Source organism: Aquarana catesbeiana, linkage group LG01, assembly GCF_042186555.1.
Source record: "Aquarana catesbeiana isolate 2022-GZ linkage group LG01, ASM4218655v1, whole genome shotgun sequence".
In the NCBI taxonomy this organism is placed as follows: Eukaryota; Metazoa; Chordata; class Amphibia; order Anura; family Ranidae; genus Aquarana; species Aquarana catesbeiana.
This window is the reverse complement of record NC_133324.1, coordinates 480,923,614-480,939,822: the sequence shown is the minus strand read 5'-3', so window position 1 is coordinate 480,939,822 and position 16,209 is coordinate 480,923,614. Positions and strand designations below refer to the sequence as shown.

Here is a 16,209-nt window from a genome sequence, read left to right as displayed (position 1 = left end):
AAAGTAAGGTTGCCACTCTACTTTTAGGGGAGGAAGGTGGGTATCTTCTAGTAAATAAAAAGTATAAAACGAAACACAGGGAATACTGCAAATATATGACAGATGGCGCTGCTGGCTCTTGCTAAATACTAATTCAGTTCATTTTTAAAAGCTCACACATCTCTAAGTATCATATTATGTTATGATAATGAAAAAAATACAAGATTATTTGTAAGCACAAAATTTAAAGTTCTCATTCTTTTAAAACAGCAGACATCTATGAACTTAAAAAATTACTTTTATTTTCAGAACCAATAAAATTATGGTAAATATTTACAAATAATTATCTCACATAAAGATTACATAAATTCAATTGTTCACAAGTAACAGTCACTCCAATGGAAAGACACACAGATATTGAATCTACGCCAATCTTATTGCATTTTGTTTGAACTAATCTAAAAAAAAATTGCATCAACCATTTAACTTAAATAATTCACAAATTTACAGACAGAAAAAAGAAAAAAACCCGGTTAACAAAATACTGGCCATTCCAATCCTTCAAATAAAAATATAACAGAAAAATGTGAAACATCTTTGGCAAATTGGCACTGCTGTAATTACATTCAAATATACACACAAAGCAACGCACGGCACTAAGAAATAAATCACCAAATTTTCAATTCAAATATTTTCCTACAAAAAAAAATACAAAACATACACATTATAAAGAAGCATTGTATGTATGTGTAGGGATTTGTTGAATCCCAGTGTTCAAAGGCATATATTTTCTTATTTATCACAGAAGTATGATTAGTTATGCAGCCATGGTGAACTTTGGCAAAAGTATTTGGGTTTATTTTTATACTGGTAATCCCTATTAAAATAATAACCAAAAACCTCTATTTAAAGTTAAATAAGAAATATATTGCATTGCATTTATGTAAGGGGTGTGTTTATGAGGCTAATGCAGCTGATTTTTATTTAGGATCTTAAGAAAGTACAAGGCCACTAGAAAGTGAAAACCAGGTTACAGTAATGTCAATATGAGGCTGAGCAAGATTATGTCAAATCTCAAAGAAAAAACGCATAAAGAATTTGTTTTGGACACTAAAAATATGTGTATACATTTTTGTAAATTTTAGAGTCTGCTCCCAAGTGTTCATTAAAAAAGAGCAGGCACCAAAGATCTGTTCCAGTTTCTACCTGCTAGCTACAGTATTTTTAAATATGACACTTAAAGAGGAGGTCTTCTCACCTTGCAAAAATGAAAAGCCAACAGCTACATATACTGCAGCTGCTGACTTTTAATAATAGGACACCTGCCTGTCCTGGAGTCCAGCGATATTGGCACCGCAGCTGATGTTTACATCAGCTGTCGGGTGCTGCCACCGCCATTGCCAGTAAGGGAACCCGGCAGTACAGCATTACGGCTTCAGGCTGGGTCCCTACTGTGCATCTTCGAGGCACTGCTGCGCTCTTCTACTGCCCCATGGGCTGACCAGGTAATTTTCCAGGAAAAGACAGATATCTGCTCCCCCCTCCCCCAAAAGGTGCCAAATGTGGCACCGGAAGGGAGAGGGGACAAATGAGCGGAAGTTCCACTTTTGGGTGTAACTCCGCTCTAAGACCTCTGTCGACAAGCTTTTTTTTGGCCTCAAGTGGGTTTTGCATTCCCTTTTAAGTCTATAAAAATGCAAAACCTGCTTGAAACTGGTCAAATGCCAGTTAGAAGAAGGTCAACTGCAGGTCAAATGCACCTGTTAGTGAATTCTGCATGATCTCAGAAGCATCTAAAACGAATGTCAATTGGCAAGCTCAAAGCCTGACAACACAAACTCTTATTTTTCTACCACATCCTATTTATTATTTTATATACTGTAGGACAGTATCCAAGTTTAGTTCCATGGTGCCAAGCCTGGAACCTATAAAGGTGTTTGTTTGGTTTTTTATATAAATCAATATAATAATCAGATTTACAGTAGAATCAATAAAATACATGATTTTTAATTACCTGCAGTGGATCATGACTCACAGCTTATGTGTCTCATGATAGGTATTCACACCCATAAAATGCAATAATACTTTAATAATGACATCAGCACTAACATACGGGATGCCTTAAATTTAACGTGCCTCACAGAGCTAGGTTTTTTAAACATATTTTTTCATTTTATATGAATTGATTGTTTTGGTGCAATATCATTAAAGCTTTGAATTTAAAAAAAGTTTATGTATACTAAATTTGCAATAATTATAAACTTATGTAGGGTACAATATTACCTTACACTTGTTACCAAATCGTGAATTGGCCTCCCCTATTTTAACATACTGTGCATTAATACATGTAATACACCATTAGCACCTTTGGTATATCACAGTTCCTTGTGTGTTTTGTGGCTACAGCAATAGAATTTTATGTATCTAAATAAGAGAAATAATAGACAGAGATTTTATAAATTGTGTTTAGGAAAGATTTGTAAGATTATTTACACTGGCCTATATTTATTAGAAAAACAGGTTCGACACATGACTTTGAAAAGGGCTGTGAAATAAAACTTTTTGTGTGTATGTTCTTTTTTATGTAATCTATAAAGTTTACTATATTAGTTTCTGTGTACCTGGCATAAAGTCAGTAAGCATTCATTGAAGGTAAATATTAAAACATGAGTCTCCTAGCTCATTGTAGATTTCCCTAACATGTTTCACAATTCGGAATCCTAATCATTCTCTTCTCAAAAGCTTTTAAAAATGCCCTAACAACAACAATAAATTAAAAAAGAACAGTCTGGTAATAACTTATTAACTAGTTATTTCAATTGTTTATAATTCCAGTCTAGGCTTAAACTGGCTACTTAAAGTGAAACTGAAATAACACTTATCCCTGTTGATGTTCCCCATCACCCTTCCAGCCACATTAGTAATGAAATTACTAATCTCAGATCAGAATTTGTATTGCTTTAGATGGCAGACCCATGTAGAGATGACTTTGTTTATACCTTTCCTTAATAGCTGACTGTGCATATTACTGTGAATGTGGTAGCTGGTTTCATAAACATCAGTGGACTACCTGTAGGATACCTTATATGTAGCGATATACATCAAGATGTAGATAAAGCTTGAACATTATGCAAGTCATTCATATGGAACAATGAAACTTCTGTTCTAATGTCTGCATGTTTTATGTGGTAGGGAGGGGCCTTTGGGGGAAACTAGGAAGTTATTATTTCAATTCCACCTTAATTTAGATATTATGATTGTACAGTGTGATTGGGGACAAAAAACCTGTGACATGTGCTAGCTGTGAAAATTCAGTTATTTTCAAAAATTCTGACATTTTCTATGTGTTTACTGTATATTGCAGTAAAGCAAGGGTGTAGTTGTGCATTATAAATAAAGAGCCTGCGGAAGTTTTAATGTTGTCCCCACAAAGGAAAGTAAGTTAAAAATGAAAGTTACTATTAAGTAAAACCGACATTAGATTTTAGAAAAACACAGGAGCATGTTCCAAGATATTATTATGCAGTTATATAATCTGGATGTTCAGCATTTTACAATAGGTTAGGAAGTGCAAACAGCAAAAGAGATCGGCAAAAACCTATTGAGTCAACTATCTTTCCCAGAATAGGCTGAGTTAGCAAGGGGTGTTTGGTACCATGGACATAGCTATAGTACCCACTAAAGTTTAAATCAGTCATGGAAAGTCAATGGATACTTTTACTAGTAATTTGAAAAAAATGTATAAAAACAAAGGTAACACTACTATAATTGCATCCAATTTATATCTAAGTGTATTTATACTAATTCATCATGCTGTTTATTATGCATACAGCAGAGAGGAATATCCAGTATTATTATGGTGTCCAAAAATCATTCAGCTTAGAAATAAAATATATTTTTTACACATATATATGTGTGTATATTTAGATATTTAGAGATTTTATTTGCAAATTAGGCAGATTTATAAGGAAGATATATAGACAAAGATTTCTATGCCTGTGCCTGAGGAGTGTCAAAAGTGCTTTTTCTGGGCACAATCATCTACCAACCGCTTTCTGATTGGAAGTATAAGGGCTTAGTCACTTTTATAGCAGTTTTGATCAATTGGCAGGCAGTTCTGAGCACATATAACCACATTGCAAATTACAGTTCTAAACATGTGTAGTTAGCTAAATTACTTACATGAAATCCTGTTGCAGACACCTATAACACCAGTTTATCAGTGGAAAATAATAGCCATTGGAAAAGGTATTCTAACCTGTCTGATCACTGTCTCTCCCATGGTGTCTGCAGGCATCCCATAAACTCATAGACATGAGACAGTTATTTCATCCCAATAGGTACCTTTCATCGGGGTTGATTTAGTAAGATTAGAGAGTGCAAAATCTGGAATAGCTGTGTATGGTAGCCAATTAGCTTCCAACTTCAGCTTGTTCAATTAAGCTTTGACAAAAGCAAAATGGAAGCTGATTGGTTTCTATGCAGAGCTGCAGATTTTGTACTCTCTGGTTTTAGTAAATCAAGTCCATTGCATTGAGTGAGTTTTTGAATCAGAAAATGTAAAATAAAAGCAATCTATGTCATACAGAGTATTCAAATTACATCCTGTATATCCTTTATGGTACAATTTAGAAAAGCAGCACATTTTGACACAGTTTACCAGTTATATATATTTTTCCAATCATATCAATCAATACCAATTGCATCAAGGCTACTCATTACAATATTGTACATATTGGTAGGTAATAATTAATTTGTTCAGTCTATATAGAGTTCCATATTGGAAATGTGATATACTGTAAATTATCTTCATATGACCAATTGTATTAGTTTGAATTAATCCCATTTGTCTTATTTATTGCAATTTTTTAATTATAATTGTGCTGTAACAGAAACAGAAACAACAGGTTTTTTTTTTTTTCTTTAAAATGTGTTTTTTCAATTATAAGTATTTAAATGAAATAAATAGACAGTCAATGTGCATAGAATATATGATAATTTACATTTAACCTTGAAACACTTGATAAACCTTGTTCAGTTTCTTCTGCTTAACTTCTTCTGCATATCTTTTATTACCATGGCTTTTTTTGTCATCCTTCTTTTTCAACTAAAGTAACATTCAAATTAATATGTCGTTCTTATATGTATGTCGTGATATATGTCGTGATATATGTATTATAGCATTATTCAATTTTCCTAACCTATTAATAAATAGTTTATATGCACAACATTTGCCTGTCTTTTGCAAAACCACACATTTCAATAACATGTCAGATTTCATATTGATTTATTAGACAACATGAAAAGGATACATGATAATATATAAATAAGGGTCTTTAGAATATACTGGGCAGGAATGGCCATGTTTATATGTTTCAGTGAAATAGAGTTTTCTTCTGTTCCAATATGTCAGATCTCTTGGGTCTTTCCCACATTCTTTATGGGAAGCATCACCATAAAAATAAATAATCCATTTAAACTGATTCCATGCTGCTTTTTATCTAAAAATAAATAGATACGAGCTGCGGGATTTGACCTCATATGTTAGCTAACTAGATGCATTGTGTGGTGTTTTGTCTCTATTTGCAAATTCATTATAAAACTAGGCACAATTCAAGCACAGGCGGTGATTTTACAATAAAGTTTAACTGGAACAAAAATCCCATACTGCAGAGATTTCACAGGAATTACTGCATAATGAGATGCCCTTGCATGGTCTTACCATGATATTATCCAGGAGGGAAAAAGGCTTAAGGAACATTCAAGCTCAACTGTATACTCTTGAAAGTAATGTCAAGTGTCTACGTGAAAAAAACGTAAAGCATTTTATGGCCATTTTGAACTGTATAAATTCATTTACAACATATTGACTAGTTTCATATGTCTTAAAAGGGATAATATATGAATGAAGAACCTCGCTTTTAAAGATTGTTATTAACAATTTATTCTGCTTTGCTTACTTGCTATAACATATTTTGTATTATGTTATATGTTAGGATAGACAGTTTATATGCATTTTTTCCTACAGTTGGTAAAAGTTTAACTCTAGGCAGATATAAAAGTTATGGATTAATGACGCTCTGTAATCATGAATACATTACTGAATATATTTTTAAATGCAAGCAGTGTAAGTACCTGGCTTTCACTTGGTATAAGCCTGTAGCAGTCCTTGTACAGAAGGGCCGGAGTGTGAGAAACAAGGAACACAAAAAAACAATCAGTTCATGTGCTAGCAAAAAGTATTCTGATTGGAGGAGAAAGCACAGTGATAGTGACACAGTTATCACTGCACTGCTCTGCTCACCCCCTTCCCAGTAACAGACTATGGTGGGTCTAGGAGGACCTTGACTAAGAAGAAGTGTGTTGAATGTTTCTAGCCAAGTCATCAGACTGAGGACATCACAAAAAATACTGCAGAGAAAATCTCTAGACTGAATGAGAATGTTAACGCAAAAGTGGATTTTGCTATTATATCTTTAATGGGCTATTAATTTTTACCTTTTTTTTTTTGGCTGGAGTTCTACTTTAATCATTTTTCATATAATGTAAGATTTTATCAAAACATTTTTTAAGCAAGCCCCCTTTATACATATTTAAATATATATTATATTATATATTGCAATTTTAAATCATGTACCTAATCCTATTTTTGGTGTTATTTATAGGAAAGTGACTTACAATAAGTGAAAGGATTGGGTTGTTGAAACTACTATATGCTCTGAGCAGAATACCATCATTTAAATGTAGGAAACATACAACAGGAATGGATGATTTTCAAACACTTTTAGTGACATCAGCCCCAAATGTAGCCATAGTGAATGGTAACCTGGTTTAATGTTGGATTAAAGCTTACAGGAGAAGGTGAATCAGTGCAGCATTTTATAAAAAATATGCTGTAAGCACTTTGAGTAACAAATGTTTATCATGTTGCAGTTTGTGCTAAGCCACTTTCATAAATTTCACAATGAAGCATGTTATTTATTTACAATGGAATGGTATACATGATTTGATGCAATAGATCAAAGAAACTGCATTGGTTAACTGCTCTTCTTCTTGTAGCCAGAACACTGTGTGATTCCAATAATCTTTAGGCTACACATATATGCAAACTAATAAAACCGAAATGTAGCAATTGAGAATCAACTTTTATAGTGAAAAAGATGTTTGAAAGAAATAAATATTTGCTTTGTCCAATATGACAATTTGATTTACTCCATACTTTCATCTTGAGTTTTTAGAGTAATTTTTGTATTGTGTATTGTACAATCTCCATAATAGTTGTAAGTGCTCATGTTCTCATTGTATTTGTCAGTGACGATCATAGGCAGTGGCAGCAGCAGGGGGCGCTGCTCCTCTTGCTGCACTGTAATAGTATGGAGAACCTAGAAAAGAGCATAAAATTAGAACACCATTTTAAAAACATTACACAAACAATAAACATAAAAAATATAACATAGTGTATAAATATATATATATATATATATATATATATATATATATATATATATATATATACATTGGGGACGGAAAGTATTCAGACCCCCTTAAATGTTTCACTCTTTGTTATATTGCAGCCATTTGCTAAAATCATTTAAGTTCATTTTTTTCCTCATTAATGGACACACAGCACCCCATATTGACAGAAAAACACAGAATTGTTGACATTTTTGCAGATTTATTAAAAAAGAAAAACTGAAATATCACATGATCCTAAGTATTCAGACCCTTTGCTGTGACACGCATATATTTAACTCAGGTGCTGTCCATTTCTTCTGATCATCCTTGAGATGGTTCTACACCTTCATTTGAGTCCAGCTGTGTTTGATTATACTGATTGGACTTGAATAGGAAAGCCACACAGCTTACAGCTCACAGTGCAAATGAGCATGTCAGAGCAAATGAGAATCATGAGGTCAAAGGAACTGCCTGAAGAGCTAGTGAATGAGTAGTACATTTTTGCATTGTAAACTGAACAGTTACTTAAAGTGGTTGTAAACCCTCCAATACAACTTTATCTCTTAGTAATCTACATAGCACAGGCAACTGATCGCTGCTTGTGAAAGTGTACTCACTGTTTTAGTTTGCATAGAAATCACCATGCAATCAAAAGTGACGCCAGGCGCGATTACGCAGTAGGTATTTTCATTACACATAGTGTGCCATTTCTATGTCCCTTGCATGGTGGGACATTAGGATTGACAGGCTTCCTCTCAGAATGGCACAGAGGGAATCTCGCGATGCTGCCCTGATTATCTCCTTCCTGCTTCCCCCTAGTGACTGTGTAAGATGTCACACGGGGGAGGGAACCAGAGCAGCACAGAGTGTGATTTGCTGTGATTAATGGCTTAGCTTGGTTGCCGTAGTAACGACAATCAAGATAGAGGCTTGGCTCAGGCTGGACAGGAAAACAAAGGAAGGGCGGAAATGACGCCCACAAAAGATTCATCAAGCAGTAGTAACAATGTTGCAGCAAATACCAGGAAGAAAGGCTGAAATAAGGTATTTTAAAACCTTGTTTTTGTCATATTTAAATGTGTATAGCTTACTAATACATTGAAGGATCATTATATTAAAAAATAGGAAAAAATGTACAGGGTTTACTTCCTCTTTAACTTAATGAATAAGGTGAACCTGCCTAACCTAACTCGACCATGTCAAGCTCAACCCTCCTTTTATTTGAATCTTAACATAATACTCCACAAGTCAGTTTGTAATGTAATATCATTAACCACTTCTCCCTGGGTAGACGGCATATGATGTCCTGAGGTTTAAATGGTAATACCAGTATGATGCCTGCACCTGCAGGCATCATCCCAGTATCAACATTTTCTGCCAATAATGTTATTTCATGTAGAAGTGATTCAGGGGATGTACAGGCACTGGATCACTTCTACAGGCGAAGGAAGGTGGTCCTTTCCTGGTCTCCTCTGTCCCATCGGGGATTCAGGGACCAATCTGACCAGTGTCATCAGCTGCAATCCAGAGAGAGAGAGGAAATGACAATGTTCCTCTCTCTCTGTTAGATCAGAAACTGGAAACGCTGAGGATTTCTTTGCTTTCAGGTTTGGTTTACTGTTAAAGGCCATTAAAGGCTTGTACAAGCATCTGATCAAGCAATCTTGGTTTTATCAGATGCTTTGGAGGCCAGAGGAGACATCTGGGGTCTAATAGGCTAGATCTTTCCATAAAGAGAACCTGTTAGGATTGGTGCTATGACAAGGGATGTTGTTCATCCCTTGTAAGAGAAATAAAGTTGATTTTTAAAAAAATCAAATAAAAGTATGGTGTAAAATAAGTTTTAAATAAAATACATTTTTTAAAATTTAAAGTAACTTCGTCCCCCCGTACTTATGTGCAAATCTAAACACATTTGTAAGTCCCGGGCGCTTATGTAAATGGTGATTGCACATGTGAGATTTTGCCGCAAACGTCAGAGTGAAGGCCATAATTTTATTTCTAGATCTCCTGGGTAACTCTAAACTGGTAAACCTACCTAGCATAAGCATAACCTATGGATATTTTTAGGTAACGTAGCTTGTCCATAGTCCACGGGCGTAAGTAATTTTAAAGCATTTTAAATTCACATGTTAGGTATGTATTTATTCGGTGTAACCTTATCTTTTGTAAATTGGGTATTATATTTTGTTTGTGTGCAGTAAAATTTATTAAAATGTGATTTTTCCCCAAAAAATTAGGTTTGAAAAACCGTTGCGCAAATACCATGTGACATAAAACATTGCAACACCCACCATTTTATTCTCTAGGGTATCTGCTTAAAAATATAAGTTTTGGGGTTCTAAGTAATTTTCTCACAAAAAATATTAAAATGTAAGAAGTGTCTGAATTGGTCTAGGAATCAAATGGCTAAACATTCCCCTTTTTTAATTTATTTTTTTGCAGCCAGCTATGATTTTCTAAAGCTGCCCAAAATATCCAGTTTTTGGCTCACCTGTAAAATCCTTTTTATTTGAGTACATCTGGGTATATCGGGAGGAGAATTCCTGTCCTGATGTACACAAAAAAAAAAAAAGGATTTTACAGGTAAACCAAAAATCCAACTTTCTTTTTTGTACATCCAGAGACACAGAGCATCTTCATATTCATAATGATAGAGAAGACTTAAAGCAATGAATTGAAGGGATGACTCATGACAACCAAATATCAACCACCAACCCTGAATCAGTAAGAATCTCACACAGCCACCTTCAAAATGTTGCAACCGAAGCTAGCATCCACTGAACACCCACTTGCTAAAACCTGGCGAAAGTATGAACCAAAGACCAGGTAGCAGATTCGCAAACCTGAGCAACCGATGCCTAATGATGCAGGGTGGGCTTTCAAAGGAAAAGGTGGAATCTGACCCTTTAGTAGGACATAAGCTTGAGAAATACATAGCCATATCCATCGAGAAGTGACAGGTTTTGAAGCTACACGACACTTCCTTATGACCTGTGGAAGCACAAATATGGAATCTGACTGTGAAAAAAGAAGTAGAGGTAACACCAGGTAACACCCAATGGCATGAACCACATCCAAAGTCTTCACAGCCAAGTGGAATACCGGATGAAAATTAGGTTTTATGGGATGGTCTCACTTCCCTCCCCCCCCCAATATTATTATTTTTTTTTCTCGCTCCTCTTCTTTCTTTCTTGTTGCCTCTTTGTCTTTTCTCTTTTTTTCAAATATCCAGGTACGGTCATAGGGGCTGATTCCTCAATCTTTTCTATCTTTCTATTTAGAAAATATAAAATTGTTTTGGAAAAGTGCAGGGCATTTTTAAGTAACATCCTACAATGTGCATTGATCTCAGCAGTTGCTGATGGTTCATCCTATAGCTGACCTAGCAGCCGTTTATGTCCTGGCTAAGATGTGATGTGCTGTTACAATTTTTTGAAAATGTTTGTTCTCATGATGTCTTGTTCACTGCCCTATGTTAATTTCCTTGACTGCAAAATAAAGAATTAAAACACATCCAAAGTGTGTAAAGTCTTGTCACCCATCATCTGAGGATTAGGACAAAAGGACATTAATACAGTATCCCGGTTGAGATCAAACAGAAGAAACCACCAAAAAGACAGATACAACTGCAAGGCCACTTTGTCATGGTGGTAAACAGTGAAAGAGCAGCCAATTCAGAAACTCTGTAAGGCGAAGTAATGACAACCAAAAAATAACCTTCTGAGTCAGAAAGATCACAGAAATATCCCAGATGGGTTTAAATAGAGATTTCAGCAATATAGAGAGTACCAGGTTGGAGTCTCCCAGCGTTAATGAAGAGCTAGTCCTGATGGAGAAAGGCCAGAATATGACCAACCGCATACCTGCGAGAGTGAAATCCCTGAGCCTCACACCAAGAAAAATCAGTTTTCCAAATCCTATTGTAATTTATCATGGAAGTTTTCTTCCTAGGCTTAAGCAGGGTAAAAATAAACAAATCTGAGATACTCCTGTCTCTTAGGACCCTGGTTTCAAAAGCCATGCTGTCAAAGCCAGTAACTGTAAAGAAGGATGGAAGACACTAGCAAAAAAACTGGAACCTAGCCCAATGGGGAGGGGTTATATTTGGGATGGGACTTCCTGTCTTTTTTTTGCCAGTATCCAATCACCTAAATCCTATATGAAATCCTTTATATACATAACCTATCATTATGTATATATCTATATAAAGAGGTTCTGTGTCCTGAGATGTATGAAAAAGAAATTCAATTTATTTTACTTGCAGTCATGGCAACACTATTCTACAAACACTTAGCATATTTCCTCTGGCCTACTGACATTATTGTCTCACTAATTTTCCCTGAAGCCTACATAGAATTCAAGGTCAAATTAAGAGATTTTCATCTTTGTTGAGATATTTTAAGCCTGCACATGCCAAAATGTGTGTTGGTGCTACAGTGTTTCTTAGTATATTCATCTTGCCCATGCAGGGCAAAATTAGTTTCGCTACAAAGGGGTCTACCTGACCACTTATACTCATCTTGCCTTCACTATTCCTCCCTCCATCACAGCCAATGGCAATACCCAATGCTTTTTGGTATAGCAGAGCATTATGCATGCTCCCCTGTAAAAGTGGTGAAGCCTATCAACTAACTGTTAGGCCTGAGCAATGTCATATGACCAAACAAGTGATGTCACAGCTCCCCCGGGTCACAATCATTGTGAATTCAAGTATTGGCTGTGATGGAGGAAGAAGTGGTGAGAAAGCACAGTCAAGACAAGTATAAAGGAGTCAAGGGGCCTCTTTGTAAACAACTGTCACTTTGCCCTTCAGGGGTAAGGTGACAATGGGGTTGATTTACCAAAGGCAAATAGACATGTGCATTTGTTTTCGTCCAAATGCATTTTCGTCCGAATTTCAGGTATTTTCGTTATTGTTTGATAAAGTGCAGAGTCCAAAAAACGAAAGATCCGACATAAACAAATGCTTTATTTTTGTTTTCATTGCTACAACAGTTCGATATAGATAGGAGATTCGACATGATGATGATAATAACAATCTGTGTCTATCAAACCTGTGGTCGAATGTGCCTAACCTTAATTAGTCCAAGATTATTCTACATAGAGAGAAAAGATTTGACATAGAGAGAAAAGATTCGACGTAGGGGAGAAAAGATTCGATGTAGGGGAGAAAAGATAAATAAAAATAATGATGATGATGAATGTTATTGGCTGATTGTAACCAAAGAGGAGGAGCGGTAAAATAGCTAGAACTGAGTACACACGTACTTTGGCTTAGGTGTCTGTTGAAAGTTCTAAGAAGATTCGATGAAGCAGGTAAACTATACGGCGTCGTACAGTTTAGCTGCTCCGTCAAATCTTCTTTGAACATTCGACAGACACCATAAGCCTTCAATGACAGATTCGACTTTAATTTGGATTTTCGAACGAATGCAATTTTTAACGAAAAATTAAATAAATAAAAAAGAATTTCGGGAGTAACTAAATAAATGTATTTTTCGGATGAAAACGAAATTCCGAAATGAAATATTTCAGTGTGCACGTGTCTACTGTGCACTTTGCAGCTTGGTAAATGAGGGGAAGCTCTGTCAACTGCCATCAGCCAATCATGTACAAGCAAACAATGTGTATTTTATTTTTCTTGCATGTGATTGGGTATACTTTGTGAAGTGAAGTGTCGTCTCATTCACTAAGCTCTGGTGCAACTTGCAGAGTGCAACTGCATTTGAAAAGTGTAAAGTCTGTTTGCCTTTAATAAATCAACCACTGTGTGTTTCGAAATACTATCATGTTTTGTGATAAACCAAATCATGTTTAGAGAGGAAAATCTCAAATACTACTTACAAGTGTCATTCAATAAGAATATTACTTTCTTTTTTAATTCATCTTTGCAAGTACAAACTAAAGAATTCTAGCTACAGATATGCTAGCTACAAGATGTCTTTAAGATACTTTTTACAGCTATCACTAGTTTATAAATATTCGAACACACCTTTAACTACAACCAAAAATGTATTAAGTTTTTCCATCCCTGAACACTTAAGCATTTGTGATTTTAAACACAGGTATCCTATCCAAGGGTAAAATGTACACTAGGTCAAAGACATAGCCCTGTTCAAAATTCCATTAGAAAATCCAGTAGCAAAAGGTTAAATATTCAGGCTGTGACATAAAAGGCTTTTCTTGTGCAAATCATCTGCATAGCACAAGATACCATCACAAAAGCAGCCTAATACTACTTAGTGACTATAATATAAAAATAGGTAATTTTAATGTCAGTAAAGAATTGTGAGCTGGAGCAAGTTGAAAAAAAAAGGGTCAGCGCAATTTTAAACTTCAAAAATGTGAAACTGCAGGAATCTTCTGTGGATCGCAAAACACATTTGTCACCATCCTTATAAATAGAATGCTACTACTGTAGCTCAGCATTAGTAGATATTATATTTTATGGTAGAGTGAATATATTACCCTTATTTCTCTTAGCTCCTCACTTCCCTGCCAACATAACTGTAGAAACCAACAGTAGTAACAGTATCATTGCCAAATATTTACTTCTTTTAGGTAACAATTTTTTAAAACGGTCTGGTGCTACATCTATAGCTATAATATTTGTGCTCTAAGAGCTCTAAAGATGTGACAGATTGGCTTACAAAATGATTTTTTTTATAACGTTATAGGCAAAATATGGGGTTTCTGTTCCTTTCCCACTTTAATTTTTTCAATAACTTACGTATATACTGTATATCTAATTTTGTCAGGAGTACAATTTATCTTTTCTAATCTAATTTCATCTTGCATTTTGTATGCTTTATTATTTTGTTAAAAAAAATAAAGGAATAAAACCAAATAATAGGCATTATGCCTCGTACACACGAGTGGACTTTTTGACGGACTAGGTCCGACAGTCTTTTCGACGGACTTTGCAGCGTAGGTCCGCCAGACTTTCAAACAAACGGACTTGGACACACACGATCACACCAAAATCCAACGGATTCGTACGTGATGACGTATGACCGGACTAAAATAAGGAAGTTGATAGCCAGTAGCCAATAGCTGCCTTAGCGTCGGTTTTAGTCCGTCGGACTAGCATACAGACGAGCGGAATTTTCGACCGGACTCGAGTCCATCGGAAAGATTTGAAACATGTTTTATTTCTAGGTCCGTTGGACTTTTGGGGAAAAAAAGTCAGCTGGAGCCCACACACGATCGAATTGTCCGACTGAGTCCGGTCCGCCGGACCAAGTCTGCCGGAAAGTCCGCTCGTGTGTACGCGGCATAAGAGAAAACAATTTCTTCCCTTTGTGCAGCATTAGTTGGATAGACTATACTTAAGAGTTCTAATACAAAGATGCAATTTGGCACTGTTTTATAGAGGATTAGACAAAAGTCAAGGGGTTCTTCTATGTGATGGATAGATAAATGTTGCTCAATAATTAATAAAATAATGTGAGAACAGCTGGAAAAATGTGACACCATCTGCACCCTTGTAGTTATGAACTAGATGAACCCAGGATAAATATCTCAATAAAACCAGTTGCATTTCCTTCTATGAAACTACTTGTTCTCTGGTATACTAACGTGTACTTGAATAGCTCATGGTTTCTGCCAGTAGCGTTTAAATTACACAATATGCCCAAGTCACATTCACTGCAAAAAAAAACATGTATCATATGAAATTCTTTATGATGAACATCAAGATGGGAAGTAATGAGGGAAATAGTAAAGAAGTTCTTAGAACAAAGCAGCATGAAATTGAATCATTTTTCTTCATTAGCCAGCGCTTGCCATTATCTAGGTTCAGCATGTGTGTATTAACCAGCCTCAAAAATGCCCCACAATCCATGTCAGTTCTTCGTCCCAGATCACTACACATTTACCTGTAGGTTGGGCTGTTCCTGCAAGAACACCACTTTAAATCAAACCATTCATCACACTTCAGCAGTTAAAAGACTGACTACATCTCTAACACTGGAAAGATTTCTACTCTGTTTTATAAATTTACTTTGCGAAACCTACAATTGTTGTATAATATTCACAGAAAAAATATATATTCTGAGATTTAAAGATTTTAAGCTCAACTTGTTGCCAACACCTCTATACATTTTAATGGGCAATAATCCAAAAATAATTGATAATTGTAAATTGTAGGACTACAGCTATACTGCTAGCTATAAAGATCCCAGCCACTGATAATGTGAAATAGCTATAAAAAGAGCAAGCATTAGAATGACCAGTAGATATTGGCTGAGATATGCCAGAGAGATTTTTGTTCTGACAGAGTTATTGAATTTACTTGCTATATTAGAATGTTTGGTAATTTGGTAATCACATTTCTTCATTCCGAAACTAACTAGTCTTTTGAACATCTTGTATGAAGCCCCTGGGATAGTGAAATTGAGCTATTCTAAGCATGACTCTAGGGACAGACCCATAATATGATGGAGAAATTATAGGAAGCCTAAAGAAAACCGTAGAATCTTCCAAGAAGTAATTTCCTCATTTCCCAATCTAAATGAGCTACTGAGCCTTCTGCCCCTTTAGTTTCTGCTAAACCCTTTGACTCTCTTAAAAAAGATATCCATGACCACTCGCAAAGCTTTTACATCTCCATGCCAACACTGTAGCTGTGTATAAAAGATAATTTTATTATTCCCTCTTTAGGAGACTCTTTTTGATGATAAGGTGATCTCATATTTTCATTAATATTGATCAAATGAAAGAAATGTGGTTTTTTTTTACGTTTGGGATGCCATGTATATTCTTGCTTATAAT

General features: G+C 35.3%; 1 protein-coding gene across 3 annotated transcripts in view; it reads right to left on the bottom strand.

Annotated features, from left to right (window-relative positions):
- Nucleotides 1-259: 259 nt before the first annotated feature.
- Nucleotides 260-16,209, bottom strand: part of PAX5 (paired box 5) — a 324,021-nt gene continuing 308,071 nt past the window's right edge. For all 3 annotated transcript variants that reach the window (XM_073591718.1, XM_073591737.1, XM_073591728.1), the window contains one exon: nt 260-7,361. In XM_073591718.1, coding sequence (XP_073447819.1) covers nt 7,288-7,361 — 74 coding nt within the window. In that variant the 3' untranslated portion in view covers nt 260-7,287. The remainder of the gene's footprint in view (nt 7,362-16,209) is intronic.